Source organism: Cervus canadensis, chromosome 21 (assembly GCF_019320065.1).
Source record: "Cervus canadensis isolate Bull #8, Minnesota chromosome 21, ASM1932006v1, whole genome shotgun sequence".
NCBI classification, from domain to species: domain Eukaryota; kingdom Metazoa; phylum Chordata; class Mammalia; order Artiodactyla; family Cervidae; genus Cervus; species Cervus canadensis.
The window spans coordinates 14,011,761-14,037,383 of NC_057406.1; the positions used below are offsets into that span (position 1 = coordinate 14,011,761).

At 43.2% G+C, this 25,623-nt stretch overlaps 1 protein-coding gene across 3 annotated transcripts; it reads right to left on the reverse strand.

The window, feature by feature from the left end:
- Window positions 1–1,397: 1,397 nt before the first annotated feature.
- AKAP3 (A-kinase anchoring protein 3) lies at window positions 1,398–25,597 on the reverse strand. Of its 3 annotated transcripts, none has more exons than XM_043440862.1 (5): window positions 24,376–25,597; window positions 19,076–19,183; window positions 15,561–15,656; window positions 8,635–10,968; window positions 1,398–1,774 (listed from the first exon to the last, which is right to left on the reverse strand). In XM_043440862.1, the coding sequence occupies exons 3-5, from the start codon at window positions 15,654–15,656 to the stop codon at window positions 1,619–1,621; spliced, it is 2,586 nt and encodes an 861-aa protein (XP_043296797.1). In that variant the 5' UTR covers window positions 19,076–19,183; window positions 24,376–25,597; the 3' UTR covers window positions 1,398–1,618. The 3 variants fall into 3 exon arrangements, with proteins under 3 accessions (XP_043296797.1, XP_043296796.1, XP_043296795.1); XM_043440861.1 differs by having other exon boundaries at window positions 23,944–25,597; XM_043440860.1 differs by lacking the exon at window positions 24,376–25,597 and adding an exon at window positions 22,202–22,327.
- Between the last annotated feature and the right edge of the window lie 26 nt (window positions 25,598–25,623).

Sequence of the window (25,623 nt, forward strand, 5' to 3'; positions counted from 1 at the left end):
CCATAGCTACTATTGACTCTGTGCTCAAACTACCGCACAATTGCACTCATCTCACACGCTAGTAAAGTAATGCTCAAAATTCTCCAAGCCAGGATTCAGCAATACGTAAACCGTGAACTTCCAGATGTTCAAGCTGGTTTTAGGAAAGGCAGAGGAACCAGAGATCAAATTGCCAATATCTGCTGGATCATCGAAAAAGAGAGTTCCAGAAAAACATCTATTTCTGCTTTATTGACTATGCCAAAGCCTTTGACTGTGTGGATCACAATAAACTGTGGAAAATTCTGAAAGAGATGGGAATACCAGACCATCTGACCTGCCTGTTGAGAAACCTGTATGCAGGTCAGGAAGCAACAGTTAGAACTGGACATGGAACAACAGACTGGTTCCAAATAGGAAAAGGAATATGTTAAGGCTGTATATTGTCACCCTGCTCATTTAACTTATATGCAGAGTACATCATGAGAAACGCTGGGCTGGATGAAGCACAAGCTGGAATCAAGATTGCCAGGAGAAATATCAATAACCTCAGATATGCAGATAACATCACCCTTATGGCAGAGAGTGAAGAGCAACTAGAAAGCCTCTTGATGAAAGTGAAAGAGGAGAGTGAAAAAGTTACCTTAAAGCTCAACATTCAGAAAACTAAGATCATGGCATCTGATCCCATCACTTCATGGGAAATAGATGGGGAAACAGTGGAAACAGTGGCAGACTTCATTTCGGGGGGCTCAAAATCACTGCAGATGGTAATTGCAGCCATGAAATTAAAAGATGCTTACTCCTTGGAAGCAAAGTTATGACCAACCTAGACAGCATATTAAAAAGCAGAGACATTACTTTGCCAACAAAGGTCCGTCTAGTCAAGGCTATGGTTTTTCCAGTGGTCATGTATGAATGTGAGAGTTGGACTATAAAGAAAGCTGAGTGCCGAAAAATTGATGCTTTTGAACTGTGGTGTTGGAGAAGACGCTTGAGAGTCCCTTGGACTGCAAGGAGATCCAACCAGTCCATCCTAAGGGAGATCAGTCCTGGGTGTTCACTGGAAGGACTGACTCTGAAGCTGAAACTCCAATACTTTGGCCACCTGATGCGAAGAGTTGACTCATTGGAAAAGACCCTGATGCTGGGAAGGATTGGGGGCAGGAGGAGAAGGGGACGACACAGGATGAGATGGCTGGATGGCATCACCAACTTGATGGACATGAGTCTGAATAGACTCCGGGAGTTGGTGATGGACAGGGAGGCATGGTGTGCTGCGATTCATGGGGTCGCAGACTCGGACAGGACTGAGCGACTGAACTGAACTGAACTATTGACAAAGAGTTGGACAGGGCTGAGCGATTTAGCACACAGGCATTGGTCCCATTGGATCCTAAGGAAACGAAACACTCGGAGCCATTTATTTGTAATTTTTATTTTACGTCCTTGCTCGCATGGACAAGAATATCTGCAAAATCCAGGGACTAGCGCACGATGACGTGTCTTAGATGTGAGTGGTATGAAGATAATGTTGGGGCTCTGTGAGGAGGCGGGAGTGGGGGCCGCGGCAGTGAGGACGAAGGGAGGGGCGAGGGCGGGGCCCACTGCGGGAAGGAGGGGCGGCGGCGGGCCCCTATCACAGGTTCACCATCAGCCAGTCCAGCAGCTGCAGCCGTGTGACGTTGCCCACCGCCTCGTCCAGCTGTCGCTCCTTCTCGTATCGCAGCACCGACTGTAGAACCTTACCTACGCTGCACCCCTTTTCCAGGGCGGCTGCCGAGAGCTGAGGTAGCTGAGGGAGGGAAAGAAAGCGGTAGGCGAGGAGGCAGAGCATCCCACCTAAGGTCGGGCGGGGCCTTCAAGGCCAGAGAGCAGGGGGCGGTCCCTAGCCGCGGGAGGGCCTCCAGGGAGATGCTGAGACTACTTCCAAAACCGGGACACTCGCTGGCTTGTCTGACAAAAGAAAGTGGGTTCCATCACCCTTCATTTAAACGACAACCCCCTGTCCGTGTTATGGAAGATGTCCCACAAAGACTAAGACTTCCTGCTTCCAGTGGGTGTTTGGTCAATGGTGTTCTTGCCTTCTAAGGATTCTGAAGTTCTTAAGCTCACTGTAACATCATAAAATGGGCTCCCGTCACCATCCCTAGACCAACACGGACAGGAGAGAAAGAGCCGCAGGACAGTGTAGGTGCTGCTTCCTCAGCCCCATAGGCCAGAGAACCCTGGGATGATAGAGCAGGAAGGTGACTCAAAGATGCATTCAACCCCATGAAAATGTTGCCCGGAGAGGTGACAGTTGTCAGGTATACAGTGCCAGAAATTAGCGGAGGCACTGCTCATACCCAAGTCTCTGAACTCTATGTTTAATCCTCTTCTCAAGCATAAAATGAGAAAGGCCCAAGCAAGTATTCTCACGAGCCCAGTATATTGCCATTCATCTGGAATCCGTGTGGCAGCAAATGAACCAGCTTTCCATTTTGTGTGTTCTGCAACTGACTCTATGAAAAATTCAAAGGGCAGATTAACAGGCCAAATATCAGGTGCTTTTTCAGGGAAAATTCCAGGCAGAGACTGAAGTGCATAAGGATACTCTTGAAACAGATGGAAAGACAAGTCTCCGCAAAGAGGAGACAGAACGAAGACTCATTGTACAGCTAAACATGGTCATTGTATAGTTAAACAATAATACCAAATCCAAAATGAAAACTAAATAGATGGAGATGAGTAAAGAAACCCAGGAAAACCGAAGACAGAGCAATAGAAATTAACCATATTGAACAGCATAAGAGATAGAATAAGCCTCGTTCAAAAAGATTGAGAAAATAATCAGAGTTCAGGGCCTATGGGACAGTTCCAGAGGGTTTTACATTTAGACCTTAAAGAAGAAAAAGGGTAGTGCAGAAATATATTTAAAGAAATAATGCATGAACGTTTCCCCAATTTGCTAACAGAAATATAGACAAATTCAAGAAGCATAGTGAACTTGATATATGATGAACCCCCATAATTCACCTCAAGACCTATCACCATCAAATTGCTGAAAACTAATACTTTGGCCACCTGCTGTGAAGAGCTGAATCATTTGAAAAGACCCTGATGCTGGGAAAGACTGAGGGTAGGAGGAGAAGGGGACAACAGAGGATGAGATGGTTGGATGGCATCACCGACTCAATGAACATAAGTTTGGGTAAACTCCGGGAGTTGGTGATGGACAGAGAGGCCTGGCGTGCTGAAGTCCATGGGGTAGCAAAGAGTCAGACATGACTGAGCGACTGAACTGAACTGAAAGAAAAAGGGGAAAAGATCGAAAAGCGGCCAGTGACAAATGGCACGTTATACATAAGGGAACAACAATGCCAATGACAGCGAATTTCTCATCAAAACCCACAGAGGACAGAGGAGTGAAGCAGCACTTTTTAAGCACTAAAAGAAAATAACTGTCAAACCAGAATTCTATGTCCAGCAAACATATGCCTCAGGAATGAAGGTCAAATAAAACTTCAGATTAAATTCAGAGAATTCATCGCCAGAAAAATGCATTCTGTTTCCTTGCACAAAAGGAAAATGGTATCAGAAGGAAGCTGGGAACATGAGGAGCAAACCAGCAACGACAGAACTGGTAAAAATCTCAGGATAAATGATGAATGATTTGCCTCCATTCTTTAAAATATGTCTTAGGGTTGAAAGCAAAAATAATATTGCCTAAGTATTTTAGGCAATAAAATTAAATAGATTTTAGGCAGCTAATTACATAAAATAATGTCAGTCTCAGGCAGAAGGGTGAAGGGCCCCATAGAGCAGGAAGATTTCTACATTCTAGCCTAAGTGGTAACTGTTGACTCTAAGTAGACTCTGACAAGTTAAGTATGTGGATTGTGGTACCGAGAGAAACCACTAAAAAACTATGCAAAGAGATATAGCAAAACACAACAGATAGATTAAAATGGAACACTGAGAAATGTTTAAAAATAATGCAAAAGAAGACAATCAATGGAAAAACAAAAAGGAAAAGCAGACTAAACAGAACTAACTGTTTAATCCCTGGGTGGGGAAGATCCCCTGGAGAAGGAAACGGCGACCCACTCCAGCATTCTTGCCTGTGGGGCGGCAAACAGTTGGACGACGACTGAGTGACTAACTCTTTCACTTGGCTTCTCCCTGCTGGGCTGCCCTCCTTTCCCAGTTGTGACAACAAAATACGTCTCCTGGCATGGCTACATGTCCCGTAGGGGCGAGACTGCCTCCAGTAGAGGACAGTGGAGTTAGGCAAAGATTTATTTGATATGACATCGCAAGTACAAGCAGTGAATGTAAAAACTAAACTAGATGTCATCGTTAACAACTTCTGCTCTTTGAAACACTCCAGTAAGTAAAAAAATAAGCTCCAGACTGAGAGAAAGTATTTGCAAAATATATATATATATCCGGTGAAGGACTTGTATCCAGAATACATCAAGAATTCTTTTAACTTTCTAACAACCCAAAGTATGGGCAAAAGATTTACAATTTAAATAGACAACTCACCAAAGATTATATATGAATGGCTAATCAGCACATAAAAAGATGCTTAACATCTTTAGTCATTTTAATGTAAGTATGTCAAATTAAATCCACAGTCAAAACCCACTGTAACAGTTATAATTAAAAACAGAACAGAATAATGTTGATGAGGATATGGAGAAATTGAAGTCAACAAAATTGCTGGTAGGAATATAAAATGGTACAGCCTCTTTGGAAAACAGTCCAACAGTTTCTTAAGAAATTATACTTACCATAAAGTGCAGCGGTTACACTCCTTGTCACCCAAGAGAAGTGAAAATGTATACAAAGACTTGTATGTGACTGTTCACAGAGGCATTAATTATAATAGCAAAATAATGGAAACAACCCCAATGTCTATTAATTGGTGAGTCGATAGAGAAAACATATACATTGAAACTCTATATAGCAATAAAAGGAATGAACTCCTGACATATACTGCAACATGGATAAACCTCAAAAACCTTATGCTAATTGTGGAGAGCCAGATGTAAATGGCTACATGCTTTATGACTCCATCATTTTCTAAAATGAAAGGCACATCTGTAATGATAGAAAGCAGGTTGATGGTTACCAGTGGCTGGGGGTGAAACTGAAAAACATAGCTTAGAAAATTCTGAGACAGAGAAATAAGGAGTCTCTAGTCCTATCAGATATTAAGACATATGACAGAATTACAATAATTAAAGTAATATGCTACTAAAATAGTATTAAACTAGTAAGAACAGATGAATGACTCAATGGAATAGAACAGAAAGCCTAGGGAAAAAACAAAGACATATAGGTATCTGGAAAAAAATAAGACTGAATCCCTATGTCATACCTTGTGTAAAAATGAATTCGAAATGGATCAAAGCCTTAAACATTTTTTAAAAAATCATAATTGTACTAGAAGAAAGAACACATGGGGAAGTTTTGTTTCTATCTTGTAGTAGAGAATGTTTTCCAAAATATGACACAAAATCTAGGAAAAATAAAAGATAAACTATCATATTTGACCACATAAACATTTAAAATACTTCTTCATGGCAAAAACAACAAAACGAAACACCAATCAAAAGTCAGATGATTAAAAAATCATATGTAATATCACAAAGGCTATTTTCTTTGTATTATGTAAAACTCTCACAGATCCATAAGAAAAAGACCAAACAACCTAGCAGAAAAAAATGGGCAGAGTTTACAAACAAATGATTCATCCATGAAAAAGGAAATTCAAAAACGGCTCTTAGGAACTTCCCTGGTGGCCCAGTGGTTAAGACACTGAGCTCCCAAGGCAGTGAAGCTGGGTTCGATTCCTTGTCTGGGAACTAGATTCCACATGCCACAACTAAAAGTTCACAAAAAGGGCTCAGTGCAGCCAAATAAAGATTTTTAACAAACAAAAATGGCTCTTAAACACATTAAAAGATATTCGCCTCATTCCTAAAAAGATAAGTGCAAAGTAAGGCAACATTTGGCAAAGACCAAAAGTTTGGCATGGACCATAGGTTAGTTACTATGCGGGAAAGAGGTGATCTCATTTTATTTTAACAGGTGTGCGAATTGGTGCACCCTGGAGAAGGAAATGGCAACCCGTTCCAGTATTCCTGCCTGGGAAATCCCAGGGACAGAGGAGCCTGGTGGGCTACACTCCATGAGTTTGCAAAGATTCAGACACGACTTAGTGACTGAACAACAAATATGTATTAACTTGTATGCTGCATAAGCATTTTTTGAAAGATAAACAAGAAATTGATCAGAATGGTTTTCTCCAGGGAGGGCAATGGAATGGGGAGATAAAAATGAGAAAAAGCCCTTAATTTTAATTGTGCATCTTTTTTTTTTGTGTGTGCCTTTGGATTTTGAAGTACGCACACATTACCTATTCAAAAATGGATATAGGGACTTCCATGGAGGTCCAATGGTTAAGACTCCTCACTGACAATACAGACGGCCTGGGTTCCATCCCTGGCCAGGGAACCATGATCCCACATGCTGCAGGGCGTGACCAACGGTTTTTTAAAATGGATACAAATTTGTTTAAAGGAATTGAGCTCATGGATATGCCGGTATTAGCAGATTTAATCACCAGCATTAGCATGAAAATAGTTGCCTATATTAATTAAATCTCTTTCCAAAAAAAAACCAAAAAAAAAAAACACCAAAAAAAACACCACAACTCATATTTACATAGTTTCTTTGATGTATAAGCCATCCAACTTTTCTTAAAAATATGCTGCCGCTCAGGACAAATCTACTCACCAGGTGACATTTGCATGTGCTGTTGCCCATGTTTCCCACTCTTTTCCTTTAAGAAAATGTGTGTGTGTGTGTTTAAAAGGAAGCCTGCAAGTCTACTGTCTCATTCTAGAGAATTGTATCATAGACAGTCTAATTAAAAATAATCTAAAACCAGAATGTATTGTGATTGTTACATAGGATGAAGTTGACTTAAAAGATTGTGTCAGAACAAAGTCTGTTTCACACACTGTACATGTGAAAGCTATGCTTCTTTTTAGATTTTTCATCAGTCTAAAGCTTTCCTGAATATTGGCTCCTCTGCTAATTGCAACTTATGAAAATAATTTGGTGGCTTAGACAGTAAATAATCTGCCTGCAATGCAGGAGACCTGTGTTGGATCCCAGGGTTAGGGAGATCCCTTGGAGAAGGGAATGGCAACTCACTCCAGTATTCTTGCCTGGAGAATCTAATGGACAGAAGAGCCTGGCAGGCTAGAGTCCATGGGGTCACAAAGAGTCAGAAACAACTGAGTGACTAAGCACACACACAAAATAATTTGTTTTACAGACTGGAAAAACAGTGAACAGATAAGACAAGTACTTGCCAAGCAAGTACTCTTAGGTATAAATCTAAGATTGGATCTCCATGTTCTGTCCTCTGGCCCAACGTGGAACAGGCACACAGATCAATTGGGGGTTTTGCTAAGGGTTCTGATTCAGTAGGTCAGGAGTGGATCCTGAGGTTCTGCACTTGCCAACGTCTCTGCACTTGCACAGAGACGCAAGGAACGAGTCTACAGGGTACTGTTACTGCAAAAGGAGCAAGTCTACAGGAGAGAAGACAGTTTCTCGTTTAGGCTGAGTGTAGCCTGTTCTATGCAGTACAGTCCTGTGTCTTCCTGGTCATCAGATACACCAAGTAACCCAGTTACAAGCACTACTAACCCCATGCATCAAACAGAGAAAGCCTCTTCCTCCATATCCTCTGGTTTCTAAGAAGATGGATGCTTTTTATAATAACCCCAGCCTCTGGTGCCACCTCTTATTACTTAATTGGTAAATGCCATTGTTCCACTTCTCTTAATTGAGATGAAGTGATATTGGAAAAAAAAAAAAACACAACAAACCCTAAGAGACAGTGTGTGTGTGTGTGTTGTGGGAATGGTCTCTTAATTTCCCCACATTAGCACAGAGCACCAACTATGTAAACAAAAGCTTCCCAGACTCAAAATTTCCCTTCCATGAGCAGTTCTGAGGGCTAAATTGGGAGAAGAAAGGAGGTAGAAAGCATACTTACCTTTATCAATAAGAACAGTAATAAGCTGACTTTCTGTCTACCTTATTCTTTAGTCTTACTTATCAATTGATTCAGAACTTAGGGTGATGGGAAGAGGGATGCTATTTACTGAATCCCTTCAAATCCCCAATGGCTCCTAGATCACCAGCAAGGAGAGGTACAATAGGCTTGAAAACACCATGAATCTAGACCCTTCGCCCCCAGCCAACACATCCCTGGGACGCCTTCCAGTGTCTCCTTCTCATTCTTTGGGCAAAGCCGTCCTACCCAGAGTTCAGTCTGAGCCCAGACCTTACTCTGATTCTTTCACCAACTCACTTGGAGGCTCCTTATTTGTGCATTCCCATCAAGATACACAGAAAAAAAGAGAAAAAAAATTGTATATCTTCTTTTCCCTTTGACACACCTCTTATTGGGCAAAATCTAGTTTTGATTTACCCATTGGCTTGGCTGTGAGTTTTGAGCTTCGAATGTTTGTTGTTCCCATCCTACCCTTCTTGGGGCTACCTTCCCATTTGGAAAGAAAAGGCACTTAAAACCCTAATTAACCATAATCAGTCTTCCCCAAGCCCCTGGCTCTACTGCCTTACCTTCTCCTGGATTCCTTCATCGTCACTGGCCAAGTACAGAATCGGGATGTTGAGCTCAGAGGCGGCTACCCACTGAAGAACGGCCTGGAGCTGCTTGTTCTGCACCGTGTCGGTCAGGTTGTGGTTGTTGACAATCACCTTGGGTGCTGCACACCCTTCGGGGGGCTGTGCGGATAGACCCCTCAGTTCACTGTGGATAGCCTGGTAGGCATTCTGCAGGAGTGTCTCTGCCGTCCCTGTGCCCTTGGTGGATAAACACTCGTATAAACTCTCCGGGAAGGCTGACGTTGGCCTGCTGGCGTCCCCGGACTTGTCGTCTCCCAGTTCTGCCAACGGAGAGTCGCAGGACTTGGCAATGATGAGACACAACTTCATCACTGAGTCCATCAGATGGTCTACCATCTGCCCGTTCATGTGGCCATCAAGCTGGTTAGCCACCATCTTGGTGAGCCCTGCAAAGGCACCCCCAGGCTCATCACATTCATTTGATTTGGTGGGAGAAGGGGTTACGGGTCTTTCACACTGCGGGCTGTTGTCTTCCTTGGTTGCCTTGGGATCACAGTTATGGTCGCTCTTGAAAATGGTCTCACTGAGCAAGTTCCGGATAAAGTTGAAGCAACTGCTCATTAGGTCCTTCTTTTCCACTTCTTCTGGGTCAGCTCCCACTTGGGGAGACTGGACGCTGGACTCATGGGAAACGGCCGAGGACTTAGTGGGATACAGGTTGGAGGTGCCAGCAGCTTCGAGGAAGCTCTGTGCATCCATGTTACCTCCCTGGGCCAGGTGGTACTGGATCAGAAGTAAGGCAGACACAATCAGGTCCTTGGCCCAGGAGTCTGAGTCACACATAAAATTCTCAGGTTTTTCTGGGCACTGCACAGGGAGGCTGAAGTTGCAGGGGTCAAAAGGGCAGTGCAGGGGAAAGTCTGGCACAGGTTTATGCTGTCTGTTGGGAGTCACGAAGGGTAAACCCTGGAAGCATGCAGACAGGCCTTCCTTCTGCTGGCTGTTGTGCCACAGGGTCAGCCCCTCTTTGATAATGTGTTCCCCCAGAGTTTCCATACAGGACTTCTCAGGTTTAGGTGTGGGGGTGCATACTTTCTCCCTCACTTTACCTTCCGATTTCATGGAGGTGAAGTTGACGTTTCGGTGTTTAGGCTCACCCATCCCTTTCATAGAGATGAGGGAGTAACTTTCAGACTTAGCCTTGGTTTTCCTGACTGTCTCAGGGGATTTCTTGGCAAATATCACCGAGTAGAGTTTCCCCAACATGGCATCCATGATGTCCGTGGCCTTCTGGCTTCCATGAGAGAAGAAGCTTCTTTTCACGGCCGAGACAAAGTCCGTGTCCGTCATGAGGGTCCCCGTGACATTGTGGAGGTTCTTCATGAAGGAGTCGATGAGGTCAGAGACCACCTCTTTGGCGTGCTTGATCAGGACCCTCTTCAGCACGATGGTGGCAATGGTCGTGTCCTTCACCTGGATCTTCAGGGTCTTCATGATGGATACCATCATGTCGGACACCACGCTGTTGGCGTAGGTCATGATCCCTTGACTGACGGAAGCTGTGAAGTCATTGGGCCTTTCATGCCCTCTGAACATCTTTCTCTCCGCCGGTAAGGTCCTTCCTCCCTCTTTGGCATCGCCCGAGTTACGAGATTCAAACACTTCCTTGTAGAAGAAAGACTTCTTACAGTCAGGCCTGTCGTCTGGACCCCTGCCTCCCTTGGTGCTCTCCTTGATCTTCAAAGTGCTTTTGTATTTTAAATTTGGGGGGCTCTGTAATGTCCCCAAGGCTCTGTCACCAGAGCCCGGAGCCTTATCTGATGGGGTGTTTTTGGAGCACGCGGTGACGGTCTCATTTACCAGCTCCGACGCCACTTTGCTCAGGCTCTTGGTGGGTGGGGGCTCATCCCCCATGTACACTGACTGGTGGACACACCTGTTCTCAGAGCCGTCAATCCTCTCGTTGATCTCCTTGCGAGCCATGGCGATGACAAGATTTGTGAGGCGGTTGGCGTAGAAGGAGACTTCATCTATGGAGTTCCCATTGCCGGTGTGCATGCTGGGGCCCTGGTAGGGGTTCTCTCTGTGACTCATCTCAAAATGCAGCCTCCCTGGACTGCCCCTGGAGGTAGTGTTGTAATAGTCCACGCAGAATCCTTTGCGCGGGTCTCCTTGGCTGACCATTTCCCTGCCGAGCGATGATTCTCCCGGCTTGAACCTAACATCTTGGAATCCTGCTGTGCTTTTTTCCAGGTCTCTGCGGAGCCAGCTGAGCACTCTGATGGGATCGTGTGAGGCTTCCTTAAAAACAGACAAGGATTCATCCGACTATAACAAAGTAAAGACACAGGATATTCAGGACAACCTCAAAGAGCAGTCACAAAAATGATCGCGCCTCTCACGTCTCAACTCCTCCATTAACCCAACAGATGGAAGCAACATTTACTGAGTGCTTACTATATATCAGCCTTCCCTAGTGGCTGTCAGTAAAGAATCCGCCTGCAATGCAGGAGACCGGAGTTCAACCCCTGGGGGGTCGGGAAGATCCCCTGGAGAAGAAAATGGCACCCCACTTCAGTAATCTTGCCTGGGAAATCCCATGGACAGAGGAGCCTTGGAGGGTTACAGTCCATGGGGTCACAAGGGTTGGACACGACTGACTGACTAAACCACCACCACCACCTACTATATATCAGGCACTGTTCTGAGTACTTTAAAATTAGGACCTCATTTAATATTATTCTGTGTGTGCACATGTGTGCTCAGTTCATGTCTTGACTCTACAAGCCCATGGACTGTAGCCCACCAGGCTCCTCTGCCTGGATTTCCCAGGCAAGATTATTGGAGTGGGTTGCCATCTCTTCCTCCAGCGGATCTTCCTAACCCAGGGATTGAACTCACATCTCCTGCATTGGCAGGCAGACTACCAGGGAGCCACCTAGAAAGCCACTATTATTCTGGCAATAAACTTAAATGCTAGCTTTCTTATTATCCACATTTAAACAGAAGAGGAAATTGAAGAACTGGCGGATTAAGTTAGTTACTTACCAGAGGTTACACAGCTAATCACTGATGGAGGAGGAGTTCCAACTGGACCAGTGACTCCTGGGCCCCTGCTCTCAGTCACCTCTAACAACATAGATCCTTAAGATCTGACCCTCGTCGGCTATAGAGTTCGAATTTGCACTAAATCAGATTTTGCATGTATTGCTGTTAATTACTATTTTTATGGTTGGGCTATTTTATTTAGGTCTCTTATGACAAGTATAGGGCTTCCCTGGTGGCTCAGACAGTAAAGAATCTGCCTGCAATGATGGAGACCCGGGTTCAATCCCTGAGTCAGGGAGATTCCCCTGGAGAATTGAATGGCAACCCACTCCAGTATTCTTGCTTGGAGAATCCCATGGACAGAAGAGCCTGGCAGGGTACAGTCCATGGGGTCACAAACAGTTGGACATGACTGAGCAAATAACACTTTCACTTTCATTACAAATATAGTTTTCAAAATATCAGAAACTTCAAGGACACTGGTGCATAATTAATCACTTTGCCGGGCTACACAAGCACAATCCTGATATGCTCAGTGGCTTCCAGTGGACTAGTGGGGATGCTTAAGTCAAGAATCTGATTTGTACCTGAAGAATTAATATCTGTGGGACAATTTATTAGTTTTGAGTGAATGCAGAGTCTTTGGTGGATGCTAGTTCTGCTAAGCATAGGCACACATTTATGTGTTGACCTAATTTATAATCTTCACTTGAACATAGGCTAAAATAAGAATGTATGTGAAAGTGTCCTATTTACCATCAAATGTAAGGGATCACTGTAATGATTGGAGTTACGTCTCTCTGAGGATAACCACAAGTGCTGCTCATCTTTAAAGAATAATTTGGCATTTTAAAAGAGGAAAGGGGGAGGTGGGAAGAATTGGGAGATTGAGATTGATGCATATACACTGTTGATAATACGTGTAAAATAGACAACTGACAGGAACATACTATACAGCACAGGGAACTCTACTTACTGCTCTGTGGTGACCTGAATGGGGAGAAAATCCAAAAGGGAGAGGGTGTGTGTATACACACACACATATACATGCACTAAGTGCTAAGTCACTTCGGTCTTATCTGACTCTTTGCGACCCTAAGGACTGTAGCCCTCCAGGCTCCTCTGTCCATGTGAGTCACCAGGCAAGAATACTGGAGTGGGTGGCCATTTCCTCCTCCAGGGGATCTTCCCCACCCAGGGACTGAACTCACGTCTCTTATGTCTCCTGCATCGGGAGGCAGGTTCTTTACCACTAGCGCCACCTGGGAAGCCCCATATACATATATACAGCATCTCACAGCTAACATGTGGTGGAGGACAGGATTCAAATCCAGTTCAGACTCTGAAATTGGCACTCTCCACCCCTACCGTCAACAGTTTACTGTAATGTCTGGATGACTTGGGAAGAAGACAAAAGCAGCTGGATCGCTACAGCCTGGTTTAAGCTGCTTGTGGGCCACAGAACTTGGTTCAAAGTCCTCTAGATTGTTCTCCTAATTTGAATAATAGCTACTATAAGGAAATTGGTACTCGAGTAGAAAACTATGCACAGTTTATAGCATACTCCTCCATGTTTTCTTGATTCTGATTCTCTTGGAAATACCTGATAACTCTTGAAACTATAGATAACTGTTAGCAATGCAGTATAATTCTTGTCTACACACATGTTAATTCTGACCAGGAAGGAATGATTGACTTTCTCTCCCACTTTGGAAGAGGTCAGTTTTGTTTCCATTTGCACAGTTAATTCCAATATTCCTGATCTACATACATGTCTTTTTTTCTTTTGGACTCTCCTTAGAACTGCACCATTAATGAATTAAATAAAATCTCATTAATGAGTTAAAATCTTTCACATGAGTCTATTTTATGTTCACCAGTTCAGTTCAGTTCATGTACTCAGTCGTATCCGACTCTTTGCAACCCCATGAACCGCAGCAAGCCAGGCCTCCCTGTCCATCACCAACTCCCGGAGTTTACCCAAACTCATGTCCATTGTGTCGGTGATGCCATCCAACAATCTCATCCTCTTTCATCCCCTTCTCCTCTTGCCCTCAATCTTTCCCAGCATCAGGGTCTTTTCAAATGAGTCAGCTCTCCGAATCAGGAGACCAAAGTATTAGAGTTTCAGCTTCAGCATCAGTCCTTCCAATGAACACCCAGGACTGATCTCCTTTAGGATGGACTGGTTGGATCTCCTTGCAGTCCAAGGGACTCTCAAGAGTCTTCTCCAACACCACAGTTCAAAAGCATCAATTTTTCAGTGCTCAGCTTCCTTCACAGTCCAACTCTCACATCCATACTTGACCACTGGAAAAACCATACCCTGACTAGATGGACCTTTGTTGGCAAAGTAATGTCTCTGCTTTTTAATATGCTGTCTAGGTTGGTCATAACTTTCCTTCCAAGGAGCAAGCATCTTTTAATTTCATGGCTGCAGTCACCATCCGCAGTGATTTTGGAGCCCAGAAAAATAAAGTCAGCCACGGTTTCCACTGTTTCCCCATCTAGTTGCCATGAAGTGATGGAACTGGATGCCATGATCTTAGTTCTCCGAATGTTGAGCAGGAGAGTCATTATTTCACCTTTCTCTGAAAATGATCTTTTAACAGTTTTGCAAATCTTTGTCAAGATGTCCAACAGATGTCCCAGTCGGAAGGAGAAGGGTTCTTTAACCTCTGGACAAGTGAGTTTAGTTTTCTATCTCTGATCCTAAGACTCAGCATAGAGTCTGTGCCAGTCATTCATTACTGTCTCTCAAGTCCAAGTCTACCCTAAAAGTCTTGCTTTGTGACTCTGGGGCTGGGCCCTTTAAACATTTCCCCTTGGGTGGCTGGCTTTGTTGGCAGAGGGTGCTGCAGGGGTGCCACCTGGTCATCTCGGGAGGGAGGGGCTTCCCTTCTGGCCACCTGTGCCCTCTGGCAAGTGTCTTGAGCACTACTGGGATGCAGGTTGCTGTCCTGCTATAGGGTATGCTCTCCAAGGAGATCTGAAGCAGCCTTGGTTGAGGACAAAGGGACTTTGTGAGCCTTAACTTTCTTCCCTGTTCACTGTTTCATCCTAGGGTATCAGCTGTTTCTGCATTCGCTGCTTCTGGATCTCTTTTTGGAGTCCTCTTTCACAGCTTTTAGTAGTTAACTTAGTTAAATATGTCTTACTGAGTAGTTTTTTAGTATTAAACTCCTGATTTGGTTTCCCTTTTCTGATGGGACTCTGACTTAACAGTACCTGATACTGAGTAAGTGTGGAATAAACATTTGTTGAATGATGAGGGCAGAACAACAATATCACTTAGATGAGTTTATAATTCTAAGAATTTTGAGGCATCTTACACATCTATAAACTTAGAACATTTCTGTTTGAGTCTCTTTCTATTAGAAGACTAAAGTTTTCCAACTGTTATACATTTTTTGTTTTCATTAACTGTGGCATATTTATCCTACTAAATATCACATTATAGGATTTTTAACCCCCCAAAATTATACATGGATTTTTTTTTTTATTCTAAAGGAGTTAATCTTCCCCCCAAGAATTTCATCTTCAAAAATAAGAGGTGGTGGGACTTCCCTGGCGGTCCAGTGGTTAAGATACTGTGCTTCCACTGCAGGGGGCATGGGTCTGATACCCGGTCAGGGAACTAATTCTTTTTGGTAATTACCCATAATGTTTCACATAACAAAAATAATAAACCTGCTTGTTGTTGTTGTTGCTTAGTCGCTCAGTCGTGCCCAACTCTTTGCGACCCCATGCTGCATGCAGGATGGCCAAAAATACGAAGGAAAAAACAGAGGTGGCGGTGGAGAGAATAAGCCTACTCTTAATGGCACTCCACATATTCCTAACTCCGTATGTATAAGGAGGCTGTCCCTTACCATTTTCCAGTCTTGGGGTTGGCTGTCTCCGGGGGAATAGATGTCAACTTTGCATACTCCATTTTGGCTTTGTAACCAGTCAACCCTATCCGACATCTGGAAATAGAAAAAAGGAGAAGGATCATCAAAAGGGCTAGTTTCATGGAAGTGAGGAGTAATAAGACAAATGACTGAGATGAGGAAAACAAGAGTGATGCTCTCCATAGACAACTGTCCTGAGAGTTACTTCAGATCCACTTAACTCTGGACCTCTGCATTCTCAGCTTCAAACCACAGAAAGATTTCCTTAGAACATGTATCTCTAGTGCAAGGCCAGAGGCTGGTGTCTTCTAGAGGTGCTTAATACAGATTTGCTCATGAACGAACCTGAGCATATTCTGTGTCCTGGCTTGACCACCCTTTCACATCTTGGATTTTCAGTATATGCTCGAAACTCAACTTGATCAAAAAAGAATTAACTGACTTTTCCGTCTCTGCTCTTGCCCCACCAACTTTTCTAAGTAATGCAGGCTTCTTTGTAATTGATTTCTAGAGGACTAACTTACTTATATTAGCAATAAGTCTAGGATGGCTTCCTTAAGAATAATCCCTCTTCCAGTTAGTCAAAAGTCCTGGGGGAATTCTCAGCCTCCATGGTTCCACCAAATTTCTGAATGGCAAGAGAAGGGAGATGTCTTATGCACCAGCCAAAGGGCCTTGGAGGTAGTGATGTCCTGGCTGATGTTTTTCATAACCCTCCCAACTCCTTGCTCTATTTCCTAATTTCTGTCATGGCACCACCATCTACCTGGTCTTCCAGAAAGCTGATCTTTATTTTACATGTATTCTTCCATCCCAAGCCTTCCTCTAGCTACTGTTTCTCTCTTTTCTTATTTGTAGTCATTTTTCTTGAAATAATTGCTTATGCTTACTGCTTTCACTACTTCACCTCACCAGTGAGCACCAACCCCTAATCCACGGGGGATTAGACTGTGGGCTTAGTCTCATCGACTTTCTGCAACACTGCATCTTATCTGATAGTTCTTGAAAATGTGACTAATTATCATACTTGTCCACCGATAACCTACAAGTATGAGAAGCTTCTCTTTGCCCTCTTTTGTCAAGTCAGAATTCCATTATCAGGCTTCCTCATTGAAGTTTCCTTTCTTTTGTTGTAAGTGTTGCTTAGGCCTATATTTCTCAATAAACAAAGTGGAATGAGATGGCCATTTTTTTCTCCTCAGTGCCCCCATACATCTTTGTGAATAGACACACATATTTATATCTTGTTTTTAACAGATACACTGGCTTAAAATTCTGTGAAAATAAAGTTTAAAAGCTTATCCTAAATTTTTTTAAACAGTGAAATTATGTAAATAATTGCTTGAAATAAATGGAGCATTATTCATGATTCAATGTGTGGTTAATTGGAAATATTTGCTTTAAAGGACTTTAGGTTTTATTTGTGGAGGGTAGACATCTCTCCCCACAAGCAAAACCAACACAACTCAAACACAGATTATACACAATTTAAACTTATTTATATGTGGGTTTCCAGGTGGCTCAGTAGTAAAAAAAAAAAAAAAATCCGGTTCAATCCCTGGATTGGGAAGATCCCCTGGGGAAGGAAATAGCAACCCACTCTGGTATTTTTGCCCGAGAAATCCCATGGATGGAGAAGCCTGGTGGGCTACAGTCCATGGGGTGGCAAAGAGTTGGACACGGCTGAGTGACTGAACAACAACATTAAGTAGGTTTATTATTTTTGTTGCACAAAACATTATGGGTAATTATTAAAAAGAAAATATGAGATCTTTCCGGAGAAGGCAATGGCACCCCACTCCAGTACTCTTGCCTGGAAAATCCCATGGACAGAGGAGCCTGGTAGGCTGCAGTTCATGGGGTCACTATGAGTCAGACACGACTGAGCGACTTCACTTTCACTTTTCACTTTCATGCATTGGAGAAGGAAATGGCAACCCACTCCGGTGTTCTTGCCTGGAGAATCCCAGGGACGGGGGAGCCTGGTAGGCTGCCATCTATGGGGTCACATCTGTGTGACCAGTCAGATACAACTGAAGCGACTTAGCAGCAGTAGCATAAGATCTTTCAAGAGCTATCTGTTCACGCTCCCAAAAGGATGTGGACTTGTTTTTATACCCCAATCACTAACTTAGGTCACTGATCTGGGGAAAGAGCTTCTTTCACTCTTCCTAACACTGTGATACAATAGATTCCTTGAACAAGCCATGGGTTTTACATGGTGATTAGACCTTAGAAGGATCTTGCTTAAAAGCACTGAATCAGCTATTTTAAAATACCGAATCTGAGAGACTAATCCTCAGAGAACCTTTTTTCACTGGTTTTAGAGTTTGGAAACAAGTGGATAAAACTTTCTTTTTTTCTTTTTAATATTTATTTGACTGCACCAGGTCTTGGGCTTCCCAGGTAACTCAGTGGTAAAGAATCTTCCGCCAAACAGGAGCAACAGGAGACATGGGTTCGATCCTTGGGTCGGGAAGATCTGGAGGAGGGAATGGCAACCCACTACAGTATTTCTTGCCTGGAGAATCCCATGGACAGAGGAGCCTGGAGGGAAACAGTCCATGGGGTCACAAAGAGTCAGACACGACTGCAGTGACTGAGTATGCACGCACACACCGGGTCCTTGTTGCCACATGTGGGATCTAATTCCCTGGCCAGGGATCAAACCCAGGCCCCCTGCATCGGGAGCCCAGAATCTTGGCCACTGGACCACCAGGGAAGTCCCAGCATTGAATTTCTTAAAAGCTCCTTGGGTGATTCTAACAGACACCTAGAATTGAAAATCCCTGGGCTTATATGGAGAGATCCTCTCTGCAACAGACTTGACAGCTCCAGAAATACAATTGTTTATTCTTTAAAACATTTTTTTCTGAGATTTTGCAAGCTTCTTGGTACCTTATTTTAATGTTTTTTTAAACCCCTAACAATGAAGTTTTTACTGCCTATGAAGTTAAACCTTGTTTTGTCTCTCAGCAGCTCATTGTTTTATGTAAATATTCATATGCTTGAATCATCACCATGAATAAAGAAATGGAAGGCACTGTTCCTTGGCCAAAGAAACGAAACACTTAGAAACAGGTTGCCTAGATTGTTGACAGTGCAAGTCTCTTAATCTCCGATTTACATTTCATCTTAATGAATGACTTCTAACGGAACATGACGATGTCAATAGGATCTACTGATTTATTTAGGCTACAGGCTCAGTTGCTCAGTCGTGTCTGACTCTTTGCAACCCCATGGACCTCAGCCCACCAGGCTTCTCTGTCCATGGGATTTCCCAGGCAAGAACACCGGAGTGGGTTGCCATGCCCTCCTCCAGGGGATCTTCCTGACCCAGGGATCGAACCAGCATCTCTTTTGTCTCCTGCATTGTCAGGCAGATTCTTTACCACTAGCGCCACCTGGAGCGCCCTATTTAGGCTACACTGAACAATTAAAAAGCAGGGATGAAAACGAAGAACAGAAAGTAGGGAAGTTGTGTGGTCACTTACTCTTACTGCGGACAGGTTCTGAGATATGAGGAAAGCTCTGGATTAATTTCTTGTTGTCTTCACTATTCTTAAGTTTACCCACCTCTCCTTCCATGAAATATAAAGAATCTGCAATGGAAAGACACAAATAAAAATGACTAATATTACCTATGAACTTTATTGCTCTCATTACCAAATGATTTTGACCTATTTTCACATATGATATGCAAATGATGAGCACAAAATGATATTCACATTCCAAGTACAGATATCATTCTTGCAGTCTCGTGGTTCCTACATGACAATGAGAGAGTCATTTCCTAGGCAGGTTGATAAGAAGTCCAGGGGTCCCCAAGGAGTGAGGGGTCTGGAATTCTCAAGGAGGAAGAAAGGACAAACTTTTTTCCCTCTACATTCCTTAGGATTATATAACAATAATGTATCCTGCTTGAGAACAGTCTCTGGAAAAAACCTTCTGGCTAATCCTGTTATCTTAAAATGTAAATTATGGGAGTAGGTCTAGTGAGGTCTTTACAACCTCCAGACATTCTTTTTTTTTTTTTTTACCTCCAGACATTCTTTTGATTCATTGTAATAACCAATTGGAGAGTATATAACTCCATTGCTAACACTAGCAAGGCGGTACTCTTTCTGCCCCTTCTGATGTCTATGTCAGAAGCTTTCTCTATCCCTTTTATACTTTAATAAAACTCTATTTCACAAAAGCTCTGAGCGATCAAGCCTTGTCTCTGGCCCTGGATTGAATTCTCCTCCTCCGGAGGCCAAGAATCCCAGCGTCTTTTTGTGGTTCAGCAACAGCCTTTCAACAACAAGGGTTTTATTATCTGACCAATTATTTCTGAAATGACTATTATTATTCTCCACTTTCCAGTCATTGGCAGACAGACTTATTTAACAACAAGGACACTGAAAGTTTTTAGCCTAATCTGAAACTTCGTTTGAATAGGAAGTCAGAAGTTCAGTAGCTAGAATGGAGAGTAAGTGCCCTGAGCGCATGGATCTCAAAACACTTTCTAAGTTCTCCTCTGAGGATTCAGGGGAAATGAGTCCTTTTGTGGCAAAGGGAATTCACAATTAATGTCAAAACCAGCTTCCAGATCAATTATCTTCCTTATAATTGTCTGCTGAGTGAATAAATATATGAATACTGCCTATTGCTAATTCTGGATAGCTCAATTTTTCTTTCTTAAACTGGAGAATCTGAGAAAAAATAAATGACTTGCTCAAGTCTGATAGGGTGGTAAGGCTTTCACAAAGCTTGAATCCTTTTGAGAATATGCTCACCCCAGAGACTTACTGAAGGTATAAATATTTGTCCAATGATTTATTAACGGATCTCCTATCCCAATAATAAAAATGAATCAATTATCTCAAAAGTGCTCTTATACTTATTTCACACTTACTCGTTACATAGATTCAGCAAACACTTCCACCTACATATGTCCAGAGGTTTTTATTCTATTTTCTATATCCTCTGCATGTTTGTTTGCATCCATGAAGTTTGTTTTAGACTTTAAATTCCCTAAATTGTCCTGGATAACAGTGTATATAACAAGGTACTTAAATGCCATTTGATGGTAGTGGCATTCAGACTTCTAAATATGTATACATGTCTCATAATGAAATGGAAAAGAGAGAAGGAAAATCTAGAGATTTGAGTTAATGAATGGATTCATCCATTTCCTAACTTCAAAGTGGGTGAGTGATATCCTGGAATTAAATGGAAAATAAATGAGACAAACGATGCTGTTATCTATTAACTTTGATGAGGAAAGAAGGCTAACTATACACAATGTGAAGATAAATGGACCTTGGGAATCATTTGTTGTAACATTCTCATTTTAAAGATAAGGAAACTGACACCCATAAAGGGACTATTAAAAGCAATCAATATATTCATTGAAATAGTTACAGCTCTGCAGGTTAACCTTTTGGAAGCTAAGAATTTTTCTTATGGCCAATAGGGGGACCCAATGGAACAATAGGACTGACCTAAAATGTTCCTTTAAAATGTCAATGTGATTATCACCTCAGTGATAACTGAGGAGCGCAAACCATGAATGCCAGCCAGGGAGGCATAAATAATAGAGGGGCTTGGATATGGAGCTGTATCCCAGACCCCCGAGTTCCATCTCAGGACATGTTTCCTGTGTTCATCATAAGCAAGAGCTCCTGTTTACTCAAGATTCCTAAGCTCGCAGAAATACTCAAATTACAGGCAGTGTATGTGAAGCCTTTGCAGAGTTGACATGTATGTGATCAAGTTTTGAAATTTACTAGACCACTTTTTATTACTGATTTTAAAAAGGAAGAATATATTCTAATATGTTTTATTTTTCTCTCATTCTCTTTCTCTAAATGCGAAGCATACAGTAGACACTCCATAAATTTGGCTGTTGATGAAATCAGTCTCATGTGATTTTGTTTAAATTAAGGATTAGAAGACTGTGAGCCTGTGTGTGTGTGTATATCTTTTTCTCAGTGGTACCATTCAGTGTAAAGCTTTCCTGTGATTTCCTATATTTTCACTTCCCCTTGTTAATAACTTCTCTCTCCATTGCCCTGTTAGTACAGACGTTTTCTCCACATAGCTATATGAATTCTGCCTCACTCTAGTTCTCTGTTGTCTAGCCAAGGAGTCGGAAATAAGACAGGATGAAAGTGGATGAGAATTGGGACTCAGAGCAATACTAATCTGATTTTGCTATCAGAGCAGTGGAAAAAATCAAACAAAAAAAAACAGACAAAAAAATCTACCCCACCCCCAACATTTGGAATAGCCCACACATGAACAGGAAAAGTCAGCAGGTAGTCAAGCTTCCAGTCACATCATGAAATTGAAAAGCAGATGCCCTCATGTCTGCAAAAGTACGGCCAAGGAGATCTAGTCCATCTGAAACAAAATTAAAACTTTTAACAGCAAAGATGGTAAGTAGCTACCATCTACTATCATTGTGCTGAAGGAGAGGCTCATTTATTTCCAGAAGATTCTGATGTGACATTAACTAGGACAAGAGGGAGGTGAGGTTGAATATTAAGTTACCCATTCCTTGTCACTGAATTCTCCATTTTAACCACAGAAGATCAGAAAACAGGCTGTCTCATCAGTCCAGTGGGATCTCCTACCTCTGCAGCACTGGAAGAGTGAACCACAGAAGACTCCAGAAGATACTTTTAAAGTCAACGAAGATGCTGGGATGTTCGTGCTCAGCTCAAGATCTTGTTTCCTCCCCCAGACTTCCATGTACCTCCCCCTTGCTGGGACTGGAGAGTGACATCAGAATCACAGCTGGTGATATCACTGCTTCTATAGCAACAGTGGTGACACTATCAGAAACTGAGTGATCATCAGACAAGGGGAGGGGTGAAGATACACTGCAAGGCCCTGATGCTTAGTTTGGAAGAACTGGGCTTGCTTTCTCCAGACTGATTTTCTTGTTTAAGTGTCTAATTTTTGGTAGGGAATATGGGAGGGGGAAGGGGCTTCCCAGTTTGGCTCAGTGGTAAAGAATCCACCTGCCAATGCAGAAGACCCAGGCTCCATCCCTGTGTCAGGAAAATACCCTAGAGAAGAGAATGGCAACCCACTCCAGTAGTCTTGCCTGGGAAATCCCATGGATAAAGGAGTCTGGCAGGTTACAATCCATGGAGTCACAAAGAGTTGGACATGACGAGCACACACACATAGGAGAGGGGTATGCATAGTTTATGCCAAGGGATTCCACTAAAAAGAACAATAAGTATTAGGTATTATCACATCCAGATGGGTGCAGAGAAAAAAGAATTGAGGGTCTACTAAATTTTTATGCAAAGCCATGGAATCACTTCATTCTGTGGGATCCAGCTTGGACTCAATTATGAGCCTCTTTCATTAAAAAAAAACATTCTGAAATAGTTTGCTAAACTGACCACCTCTGGGTTAGAATAAATCTGAGGTCAGAGATATAGTAGCACTACAACTCTTGACCCGAGAAACAGTACTGAGATTAATTGGGTCAAGAGTATTTAGTTGGCAAATTTCTAGGCTTGAGGAGACTTTGTTAGTCATACATTCTCTTTGGAATGTTATAATAACTTAGGTATGCTTAATGACTCTCTGAGCAAGGCTGTATGATAAAGATTAAAATTGTTAATGAATTTAAAAATGACGTACTGGTTTATTACAAGCTTCCTTCAACAAAGTGATGTATCGATGACCTTTTATGTTTCAGTTTCTTTACCTTTAAAAGAAATTGGGTTTGTTGATCTCTTAAGAACCCTTCCAGCTCTGACATTCTGTGATCTTATGTGTTCGTTCAGACGCTCAGTCACGTCCCAATTCTTTGGGACCCCTTGGACTGTAGTCCGCCAGGCTCCTCTGTCCATAGGATTTTCCAGGCAAGGATACTGGAGTGGGTTGCCCTTTCCTCCTCCAGGGGATCTTCCCAACCCAGGGATCGAACCTGAGTCTCTTGTATCTCCTGCATTGGCAGGTAGATTCTTTATCACGGCACTAAGATCCCTTCCAGCTCTAACAGTCTATGATCTTGACACTTGAGTGGTATGTAAACAGCATGTACACGGGTATGACACTTTGTAGCTGACAAGGCACCTTCACATCCATGTCATCTGATCCTCACAGTAACGTTTTAAGGAAACAGGACAGGTGTTCTTTTGCCTGTTTGCCAGGTGCAGAATCTTTCTTTAAAATTTTTATTTTCTTAACACCAAGAACATTTTGTATTGGGGTATAGCCGATTAACACTATGATAGTTTCAGGTGAATAGTGAAGGGACTCAGCCATACACATACATGTACCCATTCTTCCCCAAACAGCCCTCCCGTCCAGGGAGGTGGGTGTAGAACCTCACCCAGGTCACCACACATACCTGGTAGGCTAGAACTGGGCTCTAATATTCTGATTTTTAAGTCGATGATCTTTTAACAGTATCATGCCACTTGGAAATTAGTATTGAGCACACACGGCACTGTTTGACTTGGAGATGAAACATATTTGACAATAGTACACAGGTGTTAGGATTGTGACTGATGACAGTGGGATCTGTCAATTTACCAGAACCAGGAAACTGTTTCTATTCATATGGACTCCAAAATCAAATATTAGCAAAATGTAAGTGCTAAGTGAACACAGGATGAGGTCACAAAATCTGAGTGCAGCATTAGGAAACATCTTTGATATAATCAAGTTACTTTCCTCTTCCAATTCACTTGGTAAGATGACAGGTCAGTAAGTGGTGGGGGTGAGGCAGAATGGGACCAACCCAACCTTGCAAACCTAGTAACAAGCCACTCCCACTCACTTCATGTCTTTTGTTCATCCTAGCAAGGCACACTCCTTTCTCCCTGAAAATACAAAGCACTGAAGAAATGACCAAGTCTGAAAAGATTCCCCCAAAGGAACTTGTTTTCTGATATGCCCTAGGTAGATGTCTCAGGACATGTTGCTGATCGCTGTTCTTATTCCGGAATTTTGAGAGGCTGCCACGAAAAAAGGATTTAAAAACACAAGTCTTCATCTTCTCTTTCTGGAATTTCGGCAAGCTCTAGATACTACTTTTTAGAACAATGCAAACTCCCAAGGATCCACAATTAAAAGACTATTACACACCCGTTGCTCTAGAGAGAGCCACCTTGAGTTTCTTCCTAGAAAAATGTGCAGATGGCGTGTGCGAACCATCTGTCACGTCCGACTTTGCGACCCCATGGACTGTAGCCCACCAGGACCCTCTATCCATGGGGATTCTCCAGGCAAGAATACTGGAGTGGGTTGCCATTTCCTCCTTCAGGGGAGCTTCTCCAACCCAGGGATCAAACCTGTGTCTCCTACAGGTCTCCTGCATTGCAGGCGGATTCTCTACCGCTGAGCCACCGGGGAAGCCCTACTAACTTTTACAGGACATTTCGGGAGGTTCACAGACTTCCGGAAGCCCGCTCCTGGGTCAGAGTCCAAGTTAAAAATCCCTGGATTCATGTCGGGTGGTGAGATAAGGGCTTTGGTAAATCATAGTACTTAAAACACAGGTGGAATGATACAACACGTCAGAGAAGTCGTCTCCGAGGTCACCCACGAGCAGAGACTTGAGCTCGTGACAGGCCGCAGGAAAAGGGAACAGCAAGAGCCAAGGCCCCGGGGGACGGAACCTGCTCTTCGGATTCCACGAACGCATCTTTCCTCACGTGTATTTCTCTCCCTCACCGTTTCTCTCCGCGTCCCCTCCCCTCCAGTCCCCGAGTCCCCGGCTCTCTCCTGGAAAAGCTTCCAGGGCTCAAGGGCCGCCCCAGCGGACACTTTCAGGGAGCGATGAACTGAGAGTTGGGGAAGCTGGACTGCTGCTCTTGATTCGGTCTGTGGTTTATTCTGAACTTCAGGTTCCTCGAAACTCCGACGCCATCTTTACGGTCAGCTCCTGACATGGAACTCCGATCTCAAGACTCCTCTCTTTTCTCCCCTTTCCTCCGGGTCTCCCTCACATCTCTCAACCCCTTCCCGCGGTTTCCTACGCTCTCTTCTGAGCCAGCGTCGACCCCACCCTCGGACCCGCCCCTTC

Bases quoted from the DNA above. Each gene is read 5' to 3' on its own strand.
- AKAP3 (XM_043440862.1), bottom strand. From the start codon at position 15,656: ATGTCGGATAGGGTTGACTGGTTACAAAGCCAAAATGGAGTATGCAAA. The intron at 10,969-15,560 runs GTAAGGGACAGC...ACTTTGTTATAG, and splicing joins AACCCCAAGACTGGAAAATG to TCGGATGAATCCTTGTCTGT. The intron at 1,775-8,634 runs GTAAGGCAGTAG...TCCCTCCCTCAG, and splicing joins ATGAAGGAATCCAGGAGAAG to CTACCTCAGCTCTCGGCAGC.